The sequence below is a fragment of the Bos indicus genome, chromosome 23 (genome assembly GCF_029378745.1).
Source record: "Bos indicus isolate NIAB-ARS_2022 breed Sahiwal x Tharparkar chromosome 23, NIAB-ARS_B.indTharparkar_mat_pri_1.0, whole genome shotgun sequence".
Classification (NCBI taxonomy): Eukaryota; Metazoa; Chordata; class Mammalia; order Artiodactyla; family Bovidae; genus Bos; species Bos indicus.
Genome location: NC_091782.1, coordinates 47276392 through 47289878, shown reverse-complemented (window position 1 = coordinate 47289878; position 13487 = coordinate 47276392). Strand labels below are relative to the sequence as shown.

At 45.8% G+C, this 13487-nt stretch overlaps 2 protein-coding genes across 13 annotated transcripts in view; one reads left to right on the top strand and one right to left on the bottom strand.

Moving 5' to 3' along the window:
* The window catches only part of SYCP2L (synaptonemal complex protein 2 like), a 75993-nt gene extending 69306 nt beyond the window's left edge, over window positions 1-6687 (top strand). For 10 of the 11 annotated variants that reach the window (XM_070778414.1, XM_070778413.1, XM_070778412.1 and 7 more), the window contains one exon: window positions 1136-6687. The gene's annotated coding sequence lies outside the window, so the exon portion shown is untranslated. The remainder of the gene's footprint in view (window positions 1-1135) is intronic. The other variant, XM_070778406.1, reaches the window with a different exon arrangement.
* ELOVL2 (ELOVL fatty acid elongase 2) overlaps window positions 1-13487 on the bottom strand; it is a 49309-nt gene that overhangs the window by 3109 nt on the left and 32713 nt on the right. Inside the window, exons 3-8 of one of the 2 annotated variants that reach the window (XM_070778415.1) lie at window positions 11527-11714; window positions 7465-7542; window positions 4856-5027; window positions 2338-2462; window positions 1772-1906; window positions 553-627 (exon numbers count right to left, since the gene is read on the bottom strand). In XM_070778415.1, coding sequence (XP_070634516.1) covers window positions 568-627; window positions 1772-1906; window positions 2338-2462; window positions 4856-5027; window positions 7465-7542; window positions 11527-11714 — 758 coding nt within the window. In that variant the 3' untranslated portion in view covers window positions 553-567. Of the gene's footprint in view, window positions 1-552; window positions 628-1771; window positions 1907-2337; window positions 2463-4855; window positions 5028-7464; window positions 7543-11526; window positions 11715-13487 lie in introns of those variants that run through there. The other variant, XM_070778416.1, reaches the window with a different exon arrangement.

Genomic DNA, 13487 nt, shown 5'->3' with positions numbered 1-13487 from the left:
TGTTGAAGAGAAAAAGAGAAAGGGATTCTTTAATAGAACCTTGTCTGTAATGTGACTTAGGGTCTAAAACAATGCATGATTTCATTGGGTGCTGAACTTTCTAGTATGAATGCTTATTTGTTAAATGATGGTTGTTAAGCTTCTGATTAAAAACAAGACAAATGCATGAATTCCAAGGAAAAGCTGTCTCACCTTACCCACATCAGGTTAGTATTGATATATTGTTTTATGGGATTAGCATTCAAATTCTGCATTAGTTGCTTACATGGAGGGAATGATTTTTTTGAAGTCTTTTTAAAAAAAAGTCAAGGTATAAGTGAAATTCAGTGCATCAGTTCAGGTGTATAACATGATTTAATGCTTGTAAATGATTTACTGCTTGGTAAGTGGTCACACCGTGTAGATTACCATCCCACATACAGGATTTACCACATTTCCCATCCCACTAGAATTTTTTCTTGTGATGAGAACTTTTAAGATCTAGTCTCAGCAACTTTCAAGTATGCACTATGACTTACTTAAGGATAGAAATTTAAAAAAAAATACAATTCAAGTGAAAAAGTGCTGTTATTTCAAAAGTACTGGTACCTGAGATTTTGGCTTGATGTATGTCTTGGCACAGCCTTCCTATTCAGACAAAATATATGATCTCACTTTTTTAAAAAAAGCGAATAGTATCAACTCAGGGTCAGGGCTGACCTTGACTACGGCTTTGAGCACCACTGTTCCCCACTGCTGGACTATGGATTCCTTCAAGTTTCAACACCAAGATGATTCCCTTAGTCTGCCAGCAACGTTCATCATTTTTTTTTTTTTTTAGGAGAGGGGTGGCTTTGTTTGGTTCTATCAATGGTTGCTGCTTTAGAAATTCTCAAAGGAAACTTTTATCTCACAGGAGACAAAGCCTCGCCAGTCCAATTTCCAAAACACAAGAGCTGAAAAGCTATCAGAAGTTCTGCTCCCCCAGCCGTATTCTGTATAAAACCACCATACATTTGCTCAAAGTCAACCCAAACTAAAGTCAGTGGGCACTTGTTTATTTGCAGGAGAAAATACAGCCAATACAATTTCAGAAGTACTGTTCTGAATGAACTGTATATTCTCATTTTTCTTACGAAGCTTTCTATTTCCGCAGCCCACAGAGGAGCAATTCAAAACCGACCGCCTGAGGCCTGTGCTGTCACTGCTGCCACCGGTTCTTTAGAACAGAGTTGCTCTGAAATTGCGTTTTGGAAATCCCTTCCACGTAAATTGTTAAAAAGAAAATGGCACCTAAGGAAAAGTCAATGTGACCTTCTCATCCTGGTTCACTTCAAAAGAACGTTTTCAAATAAACAGGAAGTCTACAACCTTGCATAGCTAATGGCAACAGGTTTTCACCATTAGGTTCATTTAGTCGATGTTTTCCTCCATTCATAGAGATTTCCTAGATCTGTGTTACTATACACAGTGTTTAACTTTCAGAGGTGAGACTTTGGCAGCCTGGTGCAAATACAAGATTCAAATACATAGTATTTTTGATTAAACTTCATAGGCATGCATTGAAAAACGTTTGGCAGAATGCCCACCAGAGCAGTAACAGGGGTTAGTTCTGTGGAGGAGGTGCAGGGAGATGAGTTAGGAATGCAGGTTGCAGGGTGGACTCTGTGCACCTCTGTTATCTGAGCTGATCAACAAGCCTGCACTCCCATAACGTTTAACTGGTAAAATTAAAAACGTAACGCAGAGGTGCTCAGTCTCATGTTTCCCTGTTGACTGAGTTTAAACGTACCTGAATGTAGAAGTTTAAGAAGAGGATGACCAGCGTCATCATGTAAGAAGACTGGAAGATGAGGCAGCCCAAGGGGAAGCCGCAGGGCCTGACCACGGCGCTCATGGTGTGGGTGATGGTGAGCAGGAACTGCACCTGTGGGCGGCAGGGGCGGATCGCTCTGGCTCTGCTGCAAGCCTGCTCCCGGGTCGAGACAGCCCCCAAAGCGCCCGAGGGGCCCACTCTCCTCTCTGGGAGTTTTGTCAGAAGTTAGCAAGTGTGTAAAATTGGCCATCGTTAATTTTCTCTGGGGAACATCTCAGGCCATTTAGCTAGAAACGCTTCAGCAGAGTAACTTCAAAAGTATTCGTCTACATTTCACAGCAAGGAGTGAGCTAGCTGCATATTCCATACGCACAGGACGCATTCCGTACACGAAGGACACTTTAACAAGGTTTTACTCTTAAAAGCCCGTTTTTAGAGAGAGCCTGGCAGCCTCATCCCCCACAGGAAAGCCTCCAGCCTCCAGGGCTGGGACCGAGCATGCGCCGCAGCCCGCGGGGCGGAGCTGGCGGGGGCGGACGTACCAGCTGGGCCTGCGTCAGGTACTTCTTCCACCAGAGGTACTTGTGCATGGACGGGAACACGGACAGCCCGTAGTAGGAGTACATGAGGATGTGGATGAAGCTGTTCAGGGTGGGGCCAAAGAAACCTAGGAGAGCACAGGAGGCATTATCGTTCCTTTGGAAGGCAGGACCGGCCGTTCTTCGTCAAGCACTGTTCCCCGACATAACTGAGCACAAACAACCCAGCGCTCACGTGACTCACCCGATTCCTGTGCCATCATCGCAGGATTCCACCAGACACCTAGAGAAGGGGCTCACCCGGGACTGGCTGGGACTCTGAAAACCGTTTTGCCAGGGCTATGCAGTCTCTGTCATGACTACCATCTAACCAGGAGGCAGAATTTCAGAAAGAACATGTGTTTGCTTTCACTAAACCTTCCAGCCATTTGGGTTGTAGACAGACTATATGATTATAGCCTTCATACATGGCTGAACAGGGCACTTGAGAGTCAGGGAAAATGTACTGCCCTTCATAGTTTGGTAAATGGAATCTCCCTGGAAGGGACCTAGAACCAGGAGATGCTGCAGAATGTGAATCGGGGAAGGTCCCGCAGGATGAGAAGAGGCTGAGCTGGGCTGGGGACTTTCCCAGTGGCCAGGAAGCCTCCTGAACTTCTGGGACAAGGGGTGTCTAACACTTTTGGGTATCTGCTGTGCTGAGCTGTGGCGGGGAACCCCCCTGCCCCCGGTCCCCTGCCGTCACCTTCATGACAGGTGCTATCATCCACGTGGGTGAGTCGTGTTTCAGGAAACTAAGGAGCAAGGGCTAAGCCCTGTGTTGGCTCAACTAAGGGTCAAAGGATTGAGCTGCAAGAAGTGAGGAAGTGCACAAGCCAAGGAGCGGGAAGCAGGGTGTGAGAACAACGCCAGCCTACGTGAAGGGCTCCGGACGGGGCGCGCAGAAGGTGAGCGCAATCGGCGGGTCCAGGATCCAGGCCGCTGGTCTGTGAGCTGCCCAAGAGACGGGCTGTGCAGCTGGAGGACCACCTAAATAGCTCTGTCCCCTTGCATATATTACTTTGTAAATTTTGTTTCTCATCTGGAAAACTGATATAAGTAAGTACCACTTAAGGTTGTGATGGGGTTAACTATATAAACTAAAAGGCACTGCACATATGGGGGTTAATTAATTTAAATTCTCCTGCCTGGTTTCCCAGTCCTGGATTAACAATCTGGATAGATCAATGCAAATCAATGAATATGACAAGAGGAACAGCACCAGGAATCTAGCAAGTCCTTATACACTGGCTGGAATGACTTGTCAGGACACTGGATTTATATGAAAGCACAAATATAGTTTCAGAGTACCAGGCAGCACAATATTAGTGATTTTTTTTTTACCAACCTGAGTTTTCATTTCCATCAATTAATTTTAAAAAAGTAGTTGCTGCTTATAATTTTCATAGTATTCTAGACTGAAAAGAAACCATCACACACATAGAATTCCCGTGAATGAAATACAATGTCTTTACACAATGGTTAAGATCGACTTTTAGATGCTTTAGTGATTTAGAAATGAAACTTGATAATCAAAAAAATACTTAGCCTTGACAACTGTCCTTTGGTATTGATTTTAGTCTACATACTGATTATATCATCAGTCTACTATATTCTTAATAACTAAACTGAAACCAGAGTATGTCAGTCTAGGAGAGGTGGAAAAGGGTCTCTTCTGTCCACTGCGCCTCCAGCAAGCTTACTGGAGTTTAAATTTACATCTTCATAGTCAATGTGCTGCAGATACCCCAGTTTTTTTTTTTTTTTTAAGTATCATCTCTACAAGTTCCTATATCCTAGGAGAAAATCATTCTGACCTGAGTTGTACCTGATTTTTCATAGAATACTTTTAAATTCTTGGGTATAAACCAATAAATATCCAATAAAAAGTATTGTTCTCTCTTGAGCGCTGTGTTGATATGTCAGGTCAGAACTGACATGTCAACTGTGAAAGTCAGTGCAGTGAAAGTTATTAGCTTTTTGAAAAAGTGAGGTCAATTTTTTTTTTAAGTGAATCACACAGAGCCAGGCTAAATACTGTTTCATGGAATTTGTTTCATTCAGTATGAGTGCCCTGGGTTGTGATATAATGTAATATTTATTGATGTCTTAGTAAAAAAAAAAAAAAAAATTGAAAGCCACTGCTCTGGTGGGTCAGAGGGATGTAATTTTATTTTTTCAGAATGGATAAACAAGCCCCTGAAGTTGAAATGACTGCATCTGTACCACAGCCGAGGGGTCGTGACTGGAAGGCGCTGTTTCTACCAGCCCAGGGCGTGGGGTAACCTGCTCCAGCTGGGGCATGCGCTCCTGCCATCAGATGTATGGTGCATGGAAGAGAAGACACTTTTAAAATTTATCCTAATACTCAAAGGTTTTGCCAGGATCAAAGATGAGAAACGAAACGGCCACCAGCAAACGTGTGCTTCCCCGTGTGACGGGCAGGAGGCCCATTACACAGAACCGACAGATGTGTACTTACTTTGCCCACAAGGAATCCAGTTCAGGACGCACCACCAGATGTTAAACATGGAGGCGTGATGGTAGACGTGGAGAAAGGTGACCTGGCTGGTTTTTTTCCGCAACACAAAGAAAATTGTGTCCAGGAACTCTATTAATTTGGAGAAGTAGTACCACCACAACACCCTGGCTACCTGTACGAGAAGTCAAGTGGGAGGAAGACAGGGTGAGCTGTGATGCCGCCCGGGGCCACCTGCCCCTGCGGGCACTGGACCATGCTCCACCGGCTCACCCGCCCTGCTCCCAGACCAGCGAGAACCATCTCACCCGGCCTCTGCTGCCATCTATTCCTTATTCCCAGCAATCCAGCCCCATCTAGTGAAAGGAATTATTGTACCTTTCCAAAATATTGGGGGGGACCTAAAAGTCTGTTCCCTTTCTGTGCTCCACTGTTTTCTTTCTGATCTTTTATCTCTTAAACTTGATCAGTTGTATAGAATTCCTACTAGTATGGATTTAGGTGACTTATTTTTCCTAGTGTTGTTTAAACTTATTTCTCTATCCTCCACGTTTTCTGTAAAGAGCAATGACAGAGGCTTAGCTGGATTCAGGTTTAAGGTTGGGGGTAAGATTACAGTTGACCCTTGAACAACGGGGCAGGGATGGTCATGGCACTGACCCCCTGCACAGGCCAGAGTCTGTGTATAACTTACAGCCAGCCCTCCGTAGCATGGTTCCTCCGTGTCGGGTTGTACAGCACTTAGTATTTAGTACTGAGAAGAGTCTGTGTATTAAGTGGACCCGTGTAATTCAAACCCACGTGGTTTAGTGGTCAACTGTACTTCAGGCGTGGGTCTGTGTACTTCCTGTGGAATCACGTCAAGAGGCACCCAGCTTCTGGGTGGCCCGCTGACACTAACAGCAGCAGAGTCCAGGTGTTAACAGCCTCACCTAATCATCGCGAAGCTTCCACTCAGCTTTCACCCGGTAGCTTCATCGTTTACAGATGACTGCCGTCTGGGCCCATTACCCTTCACTAGAAGCTGCAAAATGGTGCTTTTCAAATTCTCTTCATACTTACGTGCATGTTTTTGTCTTTATAGAAATAGTTCTTCCTCTTTAGCTATTTGGAAACTTTACATAGCACGTGAGATGATGTTAGTCACTCAGTCGTGTCCAACTCTGTGACCCCGTGGACCATAGCCCTCCAGGCTCCTCTGTCCGAGGGATTTCCCAGGCAAGAATACTGGAGTGGGTTGCCATGCCCTCCAGGGCATCTTCCTGACCCAGGGGATCGAACCTGGGTCTCCCCCATTACAGGGAGTTTCTTTATTGTTTGAGCCACCAGGGAAGCTCTTTCTCTTTAGCTATTTGGAAACTTACATATGAATGGCAGGATAGATGTTTGATTCAATTTTTTTTTTTCTAGAATTAGTTGGTGTCCTAGTAACCTTCAAAAAGTAACAACGATTTTTTTTTTAGTGTCATTTTAAACTCGTTTAGTTTTTATAAATTTGTCAGTATTCCTTTTGATACTCAAACTGTCCCACTTTAGCTGTGGGAGTCCCTTTAAGCTGGCCCTTACATCTTCTTGTCATGACCCCAGCTTCCTGGCTCTGTCACATGATGTCCTGGATTCTTCTCATATATGTACTTCCCCCCAACCAAACAGGAATCGATCAACTCTCTAAGAGCACTAAACCCTCCTGGTGGATTATATTTAGAGAGCATGATGTGGGTATCACTGCTGGTTTCTCAGAGACTAACTAGACCTCTCCTGTGAACAGAGCTAAAAAGCACGTTTTAGAAAGAATGTTCATTTTGATATTTCTGATTTAAATCTATGATTACTGAGTCTTGGTTTCTCTTTTCTATGTTTCAAATATTAGTTGTAATGATATTAACATTATTATGTACTTTATCTTAAGCATACCTATAATAGTCCCACAAAAAGCAATACCAATCTTATTATTAATAAGAGCAGCCCCCCCTTCCAAATTACTGAATGCCGTTGAGGTCATCTCGCTCAGGGTGTGCACTCAAACACTGTTTAAAGGCACATGAAAGAATTCCTTGGGTGGTTATGTCAGCAACTTAATATATGGGTAATTATTTTATTTCCAAGATGTGGAATAAGAGGCTGCCTTGCATTCTTTTAAAATTTGCTTTATAATTATGTGAAAACACCTACTGTTTCTGAAAATTAGACAAGGGACATTCAGAGAAGTCCAATTTCCACCTCTATCTACTCTGCCCTGGTCCCTCCCCTAAAAGGAAACAAGTATGTTTGCTTATGGTTTTAAAAAGAAACAATGGCAGAATAAACTAAAAGCTAAGACACGCATATTCCTATCATTTTCTGCACACGAGGCCCTGTACTATAGGCATGGTCTGTGGGTTGCTGTTTTCACTGAGCTCCATCCTGGAGATGATTCTGTATCAGGACAGAGGTCATTCCCATTCCACTTTGCAAAGGGATCTATTCAAGGTTTGTTCCATCTGTCCCCCAAATGAGCACTTCTACTACGACGGAGACCCCTGCTTATCTAAGCCCAGCCTCCATCCTCGTCTCTGGGAGGAGAAAGCTTTCTCTCCTTTTCAGTGAGAAATGGTTACAAACAGCTGACTCACCCGGATGTCGGCCTCCCCTGCACTGGTCAGATCCTGACACTGTAAGTTGTACCCTCCTTCCCAACTGGAGAGAATAAGCTGCCAAAGAAACAAAGGAGAGGAAAAAAATCAGTGCAAAAATTTGGACGAAAACTCAACTTCCTATTCATGTTTCTGATTGGCATCTATTCAAGGTTTGAGTTCTTCCCAGTATGAGCTTTACTCAATCCTGTTCCCAAACACACAGTATCAAAGGACCTAATTTCTTGCTGCTGAACTGGTATCAGTGGTTAAAATCCTTGGTTAATATAGGATTTACTTCTAACCTTCACAGCCACCAGAAACAGAATTTAGCTATCATTTGAGTAACAAAATATTTTCCGTAAACAATTATCTAATCATATGCTCTACAAATACAATATAGAATTAAATGTAAACATATGTGAAGAAACTACACTAAAATTTAAGTACTTTATTGGCTTACATGTAAATATTTGTTATTTGATCATCCCAAAGTTATGAATTATGTATTTATTACCATTTTCCATGAGAAAACCAGGGCTCACAGACATTCTGAAGTCATTTTCTTCATTGTGTTTATGCTATGTTGTAATCAGTCATTTGTGCGATTATAACTGATACACATCTGTTTTCCCCATTATGCTCAAAAAACAAAGCTCCATAAAGTCCATGCCTCCTCCTTTGCTCATTTTTTGCAACTACAATTCCTTGTCCAATGCCTGGCACAGAGAAAGTCCTCAATGACTATTTGCTTGTGATCACACGACTATAAGTAGTAGAACGACAATTGGATTCAGGTCTTCTAATTCCTTGTCTAGTTTTGCTTCTGCAACTTAAGGAAATGAACTTTCTTTGTGGGAAATTCTATAAAAGTTTTCTGCCTTCTTGCTCACTGTTACTAAGAAACTTAAAATTCTAGACTATAAGGTCTTTGGCTTTGATTTACATATGATATATGTGAAAGCCTATAATTTTCTGTAGCTTATCAAAAAGGTGTAAAGGGACCGACTGTTAGACAGAGCAGGGAGGGAGGGATGTTAATAAACTGAACACCAAGAAAAAGAGATAAACTCAAAGAACACAGAATGTTTCAGAACCTTCATGAATCTTCCATATCCTCCACTGCTTCTCTTCTAACAAAATCACCCCAGTTAACATTGTGATAAGTATAGGTTATCAGGATAAATGAATCCAGGGAAAGTAAGAGAGACTGAACCTTCCTGGTGGGTCTATTACAGATCAAGTCACCCCCAGGTCCCAGAGCTGTCCATGTTGGTTCTCAAATGGGAGCTGGTGGGAGGCCCCAGTGGATCCAGGAATATCTAGAAGTGTATGTAAATTTTTTCTGCCTTTTTCAAAATAAAGTTACTTAACTTTGTTTAGAAAGATTAATTAAAAACCTCCATGGTCAGGCTGTAGTTCTGCAGCTCGGGGCTCTACCATCTACCGTGTTTATGTAATAGCAACACCACAGTAGGAAAGAACAGGCCATGCTCTGCTTAGTCAGCTGTCCCCCGGCTGTCCCCTCCCCACTGCACCCCTGCAGAACCATCCGACAGACTGAGTGGCAGAGCAAGCAGCCAGGCTGGGGAAGGCTCAGAGGGCCTCACCCCAGACCCCTCCTGCTGCCCTGGGCGTGCTGGTTTGCAGGAAGCACCCAACCTGAGTGTTGAAGAGGAGGAAACCAGGCTTTCAAACAGGGCTGTCAGCCTTAAGGAGGTGTGGGCCAACTCGCTCCAGAATATGACTAGAATCCACTCCCAGTCCACACCACTGGTGTCTGTGACTGTAGCACCATCAAGTCCTCCCAGCAGAGCCTCTGCTTCCATGCTTGCCCCAACTCGCTGAGTCCATTCTCCATGTAGAAGATCCCATCACTCATCCATTAACATCCTTCGATGGCTCCTCCTAAGAACAGCCAAATTCCTGGCGAGGCCCTGGGTAACCTGCTCCCGTCCAGCTCGTCTTGCATCACCCGTCTCTGTCCACTCTCCTTGGCACACCGCTGCTTCTCGTGGTCCTCGACCACCACCCTGAGCTTGCTGCGGCCTCGAGGCCTCCCCAGATCTTGACCTGCCTGGCCTGCTCTCATCACTGCGCGCAGCTCAGCCATCGCCTCCTCAGAGAGGCCTCCCCAACCCCGCCTGGGCCAGTGCTCCCTCTTGCACTTGGGCCGAGGCTGTGCTCCAGAGCCTGGGACTCGACCCGACACCGTGCAGGGCCTGCAGGGTGCGCTTGCTGGAACAGTGTTAGTGGTTTCAGGGCAGCTTCCTGGCCTAAGCACACGTCTGGCCTGAGTGTAACAGGTTAGCAAGGTTAAGGTAAGCTACCCCTTGACTAGTCTACGAACACAGCCTGTACTGTAAGGGGGAAGACCTTAAACCCCGAAAGAGGTTAGGTCAGGAGACTAGGAGGCACTCAACCACCAGCAGTGATTTTGAACTGAGAGATGGAAAAGTCTGAGAAGAGAAACAGCAGACCAGTGGGAGCTAAAGCTCACAGTGGAGAATGCGCTCTGTGCGGGGGTTTCTCCCTAAAAGAGACAAACCCCGTACATGTATGTGGCGGCTCAGGCACTGAACTGTCGTTCTCGTTCCTGCCGTCAGTGCCTGTTGCGGACTTCGTCCTGCCTCATAGGACTGACTGTCTCCTGCACTTGCACAAGTCTGTGAGCTCTTCGAGAACAGGAACCACCTCTGACCTCGCTGTGGCCCCTGGGCCGCAACGAGCGTGGGCTCGCTGAGTGCCGGCTGAACAGAACTGACGTCCTGACGCCCAGGAGGGAGTGAGGCAGGACAGACGTCGCGTCTCCATCTTACAGCTAAGCTGGCTGAGTGAGTCCCCCAGGGCCGCAGAGGACGTGGAGAGCCACCACCGCGCTCGGGCCTCCCGCCTCCGCCGCGCCGACGCCTCCCACGGGGCTCACACCTCTGACTGAGTAAGCCCGCCAGGCGGGCCCTGCAGACTCGCTGAGACCCGCCCCGGGAAGAGTGCCTCTCCCTGCTGCACAGGGAGGAATAAGCCCGTAAATTACTCTCTCGCAAGAGAAAACTAAAATTGAGCCAGGAGGGAAACTAAAATGCAAGTTCCCCGTTTAGACTCAGGTGGTGTGATTTTAGAGCTGTCAAGGTGGCCTTCCTGACCCCAAGCTCTGCCACCTGCACTCTGATGCCTCCAGTCCCATAATTAGCGTTTCAAAACATTTTAGATGATGGTTATTAACCATCATTAGGATGGTGCCTATTAGGCTAATTAAACACAGATTAAAAACTAGGGGTGAGAGGGCCTGTTTTAGACAAGAATTTACTTCCATTCAGAATCCAAGGAGCCCAGGAAGGCAGCTATGTGTGTGCCACTGTTAGCCATTTATAATATATATGAATGATTTTATCCTAATTTTTCTCCAAAAAGATTCTGTTTCAGTTTTCTCACTCTCGAGGTTTATTTAACACTTTAAGATTTCCTCTTGTATTACAGTAAATACCCTTTGGCTGTGTAGGCAGGGCCATCATTACTTGTTCTTTTTCTTGTGAAATCACTCAGGTTTGGCAGATTATAAAGGAATAGGGAAGACATGATGCAATGCAGGCTACTATAGCCAAGCTGGGATGTCACCCCAGGCCTCCGGGAGGTGGTCCTCAGGACACACAGTGGCCCGGAGATTCGAGGAGCATCCTTTAAGGGATATGTTTGCATTTCAGTCAGACTAACTGTATTTAATGTTTAATTGAAAAAAATACTGTTACTCAATAGCTCAGGCAAACCAGTTTAACTTTTCTAAGCCTCAGTATGGTAATCTATAAAAGGAGAAAACAATAATACATGATCTTTAAGCCCATTCAGATCTAAATTGTGACTTTAAATTACAACTAAAGACTAAGGACTAAAGAAATAGGTCTAAATTACAATAAGAAAAATTCAAGTTAGAAACAAAGACTTCCACCCATGTGGAAGGAATAATATCAGATGCTGGAACAGCTTCTTGAGATATTAAAGATCAGTATTGATAGAAACCGTGGAAAGTTCTGGAATGCCAGACGTAATTGTTTTGCGGACACTTACCTCTGCCAGCATGTATGCGGAGAGAAGTGTGATTCCAAGATTGTACAAGGTGAGGATGCCCCTGAGGGAAAGAGCAGGTCTGTTCCTCATGCATCTGTTGCCCAGCCATATCAACAGCAGGTATAAAACAGTGAGAGAAAAGGTAGGGAGGTAGGAGTCCAGCATGAACCACCCTCTGACTCGAGAATCTGAAAAGAAACACACAGTGAGAATCCCACAGAGCACCCTGCGTGCTTAGTAAGGAGATGCCGTCTCGTGCGCTGCGTGTGTCGCACCAGGCCCAGCAGGGAACCGTGGGCCGCAGCGTGAGCAAACTGGATTCGGGTTCCATTCGGAAGAAGAAACCAGTGGGGCTGAAATAGTTAAGGAAGGTTCCACGGCGCCAACAGGGCTTAGGCCGAACACGCAGTGACAAATCAGAGAGGTGGGAAGTGACGGTTCTCGATGTCTAAGTGGCAGAGTCCTGTGTTTACGCTCAGTAAGCAGCAGGCATGTGTATTACGCTGTCCCACACAAACGGCTAAGCAAGCGTCAGCACCTGCAGGAGGCCATCGGGCAGTCAGCAGCTGTCAGGACGTGAATCCACACCCAGCTCCTGGGTCACTGCACCTTGCTGCTGCCTCCACGGAGCAGCTCTGGGAGGCGGGACAGAGCACACGTCCATACTGCACCCTAGCTCCTAGCACCCGCACCCCCTGGAATCAGCTTAGGATCACTTAGGAGTGGTTAGAGTCCAGCTGGTCCAAACAGGGCAGCGGGATTACAGGAGGGCGAGGGCGAGAGGCTGGAACGAGCCTTGGAGCTGAGGGTTTGGAATGGAGAACAGGAAACAAACCAAGGATCCAAATCTGATCGTGGACCAAGAGTACGCACAGCCAGGAGGCAAGTGTCCCTTACTCTGGAGAGTGAACACGTACAAACCTAAAGAAGCTTTTCATGAAGATGGCACCAAAGGCGAAGAAGGAAGCCCCTGCCCCTCCTAAAGCCAAAGCCAAAGCAAAGGCTTTGAGGCCAAGAAAGCTGTGCTGAAAGGCATCCACAGCCACAAACAAAGACCGGACGTCACCCACCTTCCAGTGGCCCAGAACACTGTGGCTCAGAAGGCAGCTCAAATATTCTCGAAAAGCGCCCCCAAGAGAAACAAACTGGACCACTGTCCCATCGTCAAGTTCCCCCTCACCACCAAGTCAGCCGTGAAGAAGACAGAAGACCACACCACACGGGTGTCCACTGTGGGTGTCAAGGCCAACAAGCGCCCAATCCAACAGGCCGTGGGGAAGCCCTCTAATGCTGACGTGGCCAAGGTCAACACCCTGATCAGGCCTAATGGAGAGGAGAAGGCATATGTTTGACTGGCTCCGGACTATGATGCTTGGATGTTGCCAACAAAATTGGGATCATGTAAACTGAGAGTTGGGCTCTAAAGAAAGCTGAGCACCAAAGAATTGATGCTTTTGAACTGTGGTGTGGCAGAACACTCTTGAGAGTCCCTTGGACTGCAAGGAGATCCAACCAATCCATGCTAAAGGAAATCAGTCCTGAATATTCATTGGAAGGACTGACGCTGAAGCTGAAACTCGAATACTTTGGCCACCTGATGCAAACAACTGACTCATTTGAAAAGACCTGATGCTGGGAAAGACTGAAGGCAGGAGGAGGGGGCGGCAGAGGATGAGATGGTTGGACGGTATCACTGATTCAATGGACATGAATTAGAGCAAGCTCTGGGAGTTGGTCAGGGACAGGGAAGCCTGGCGTGCTGCAGTCCATGGGGTCACAAAGAATCAAGACACAGTTGAGCGACTGAACTGAACTGAAACGGAGTCCAGCTAGCTAATTCCAAATATAAAAGTTTTCACTATTAAAAAAAACAACCTAAAGAAAACATACACAATAGAACTATAATACAGTCAGTAATTAGAAAATAACTGGAGGCACAAAGTGATTTTTGTTCTCTGTTC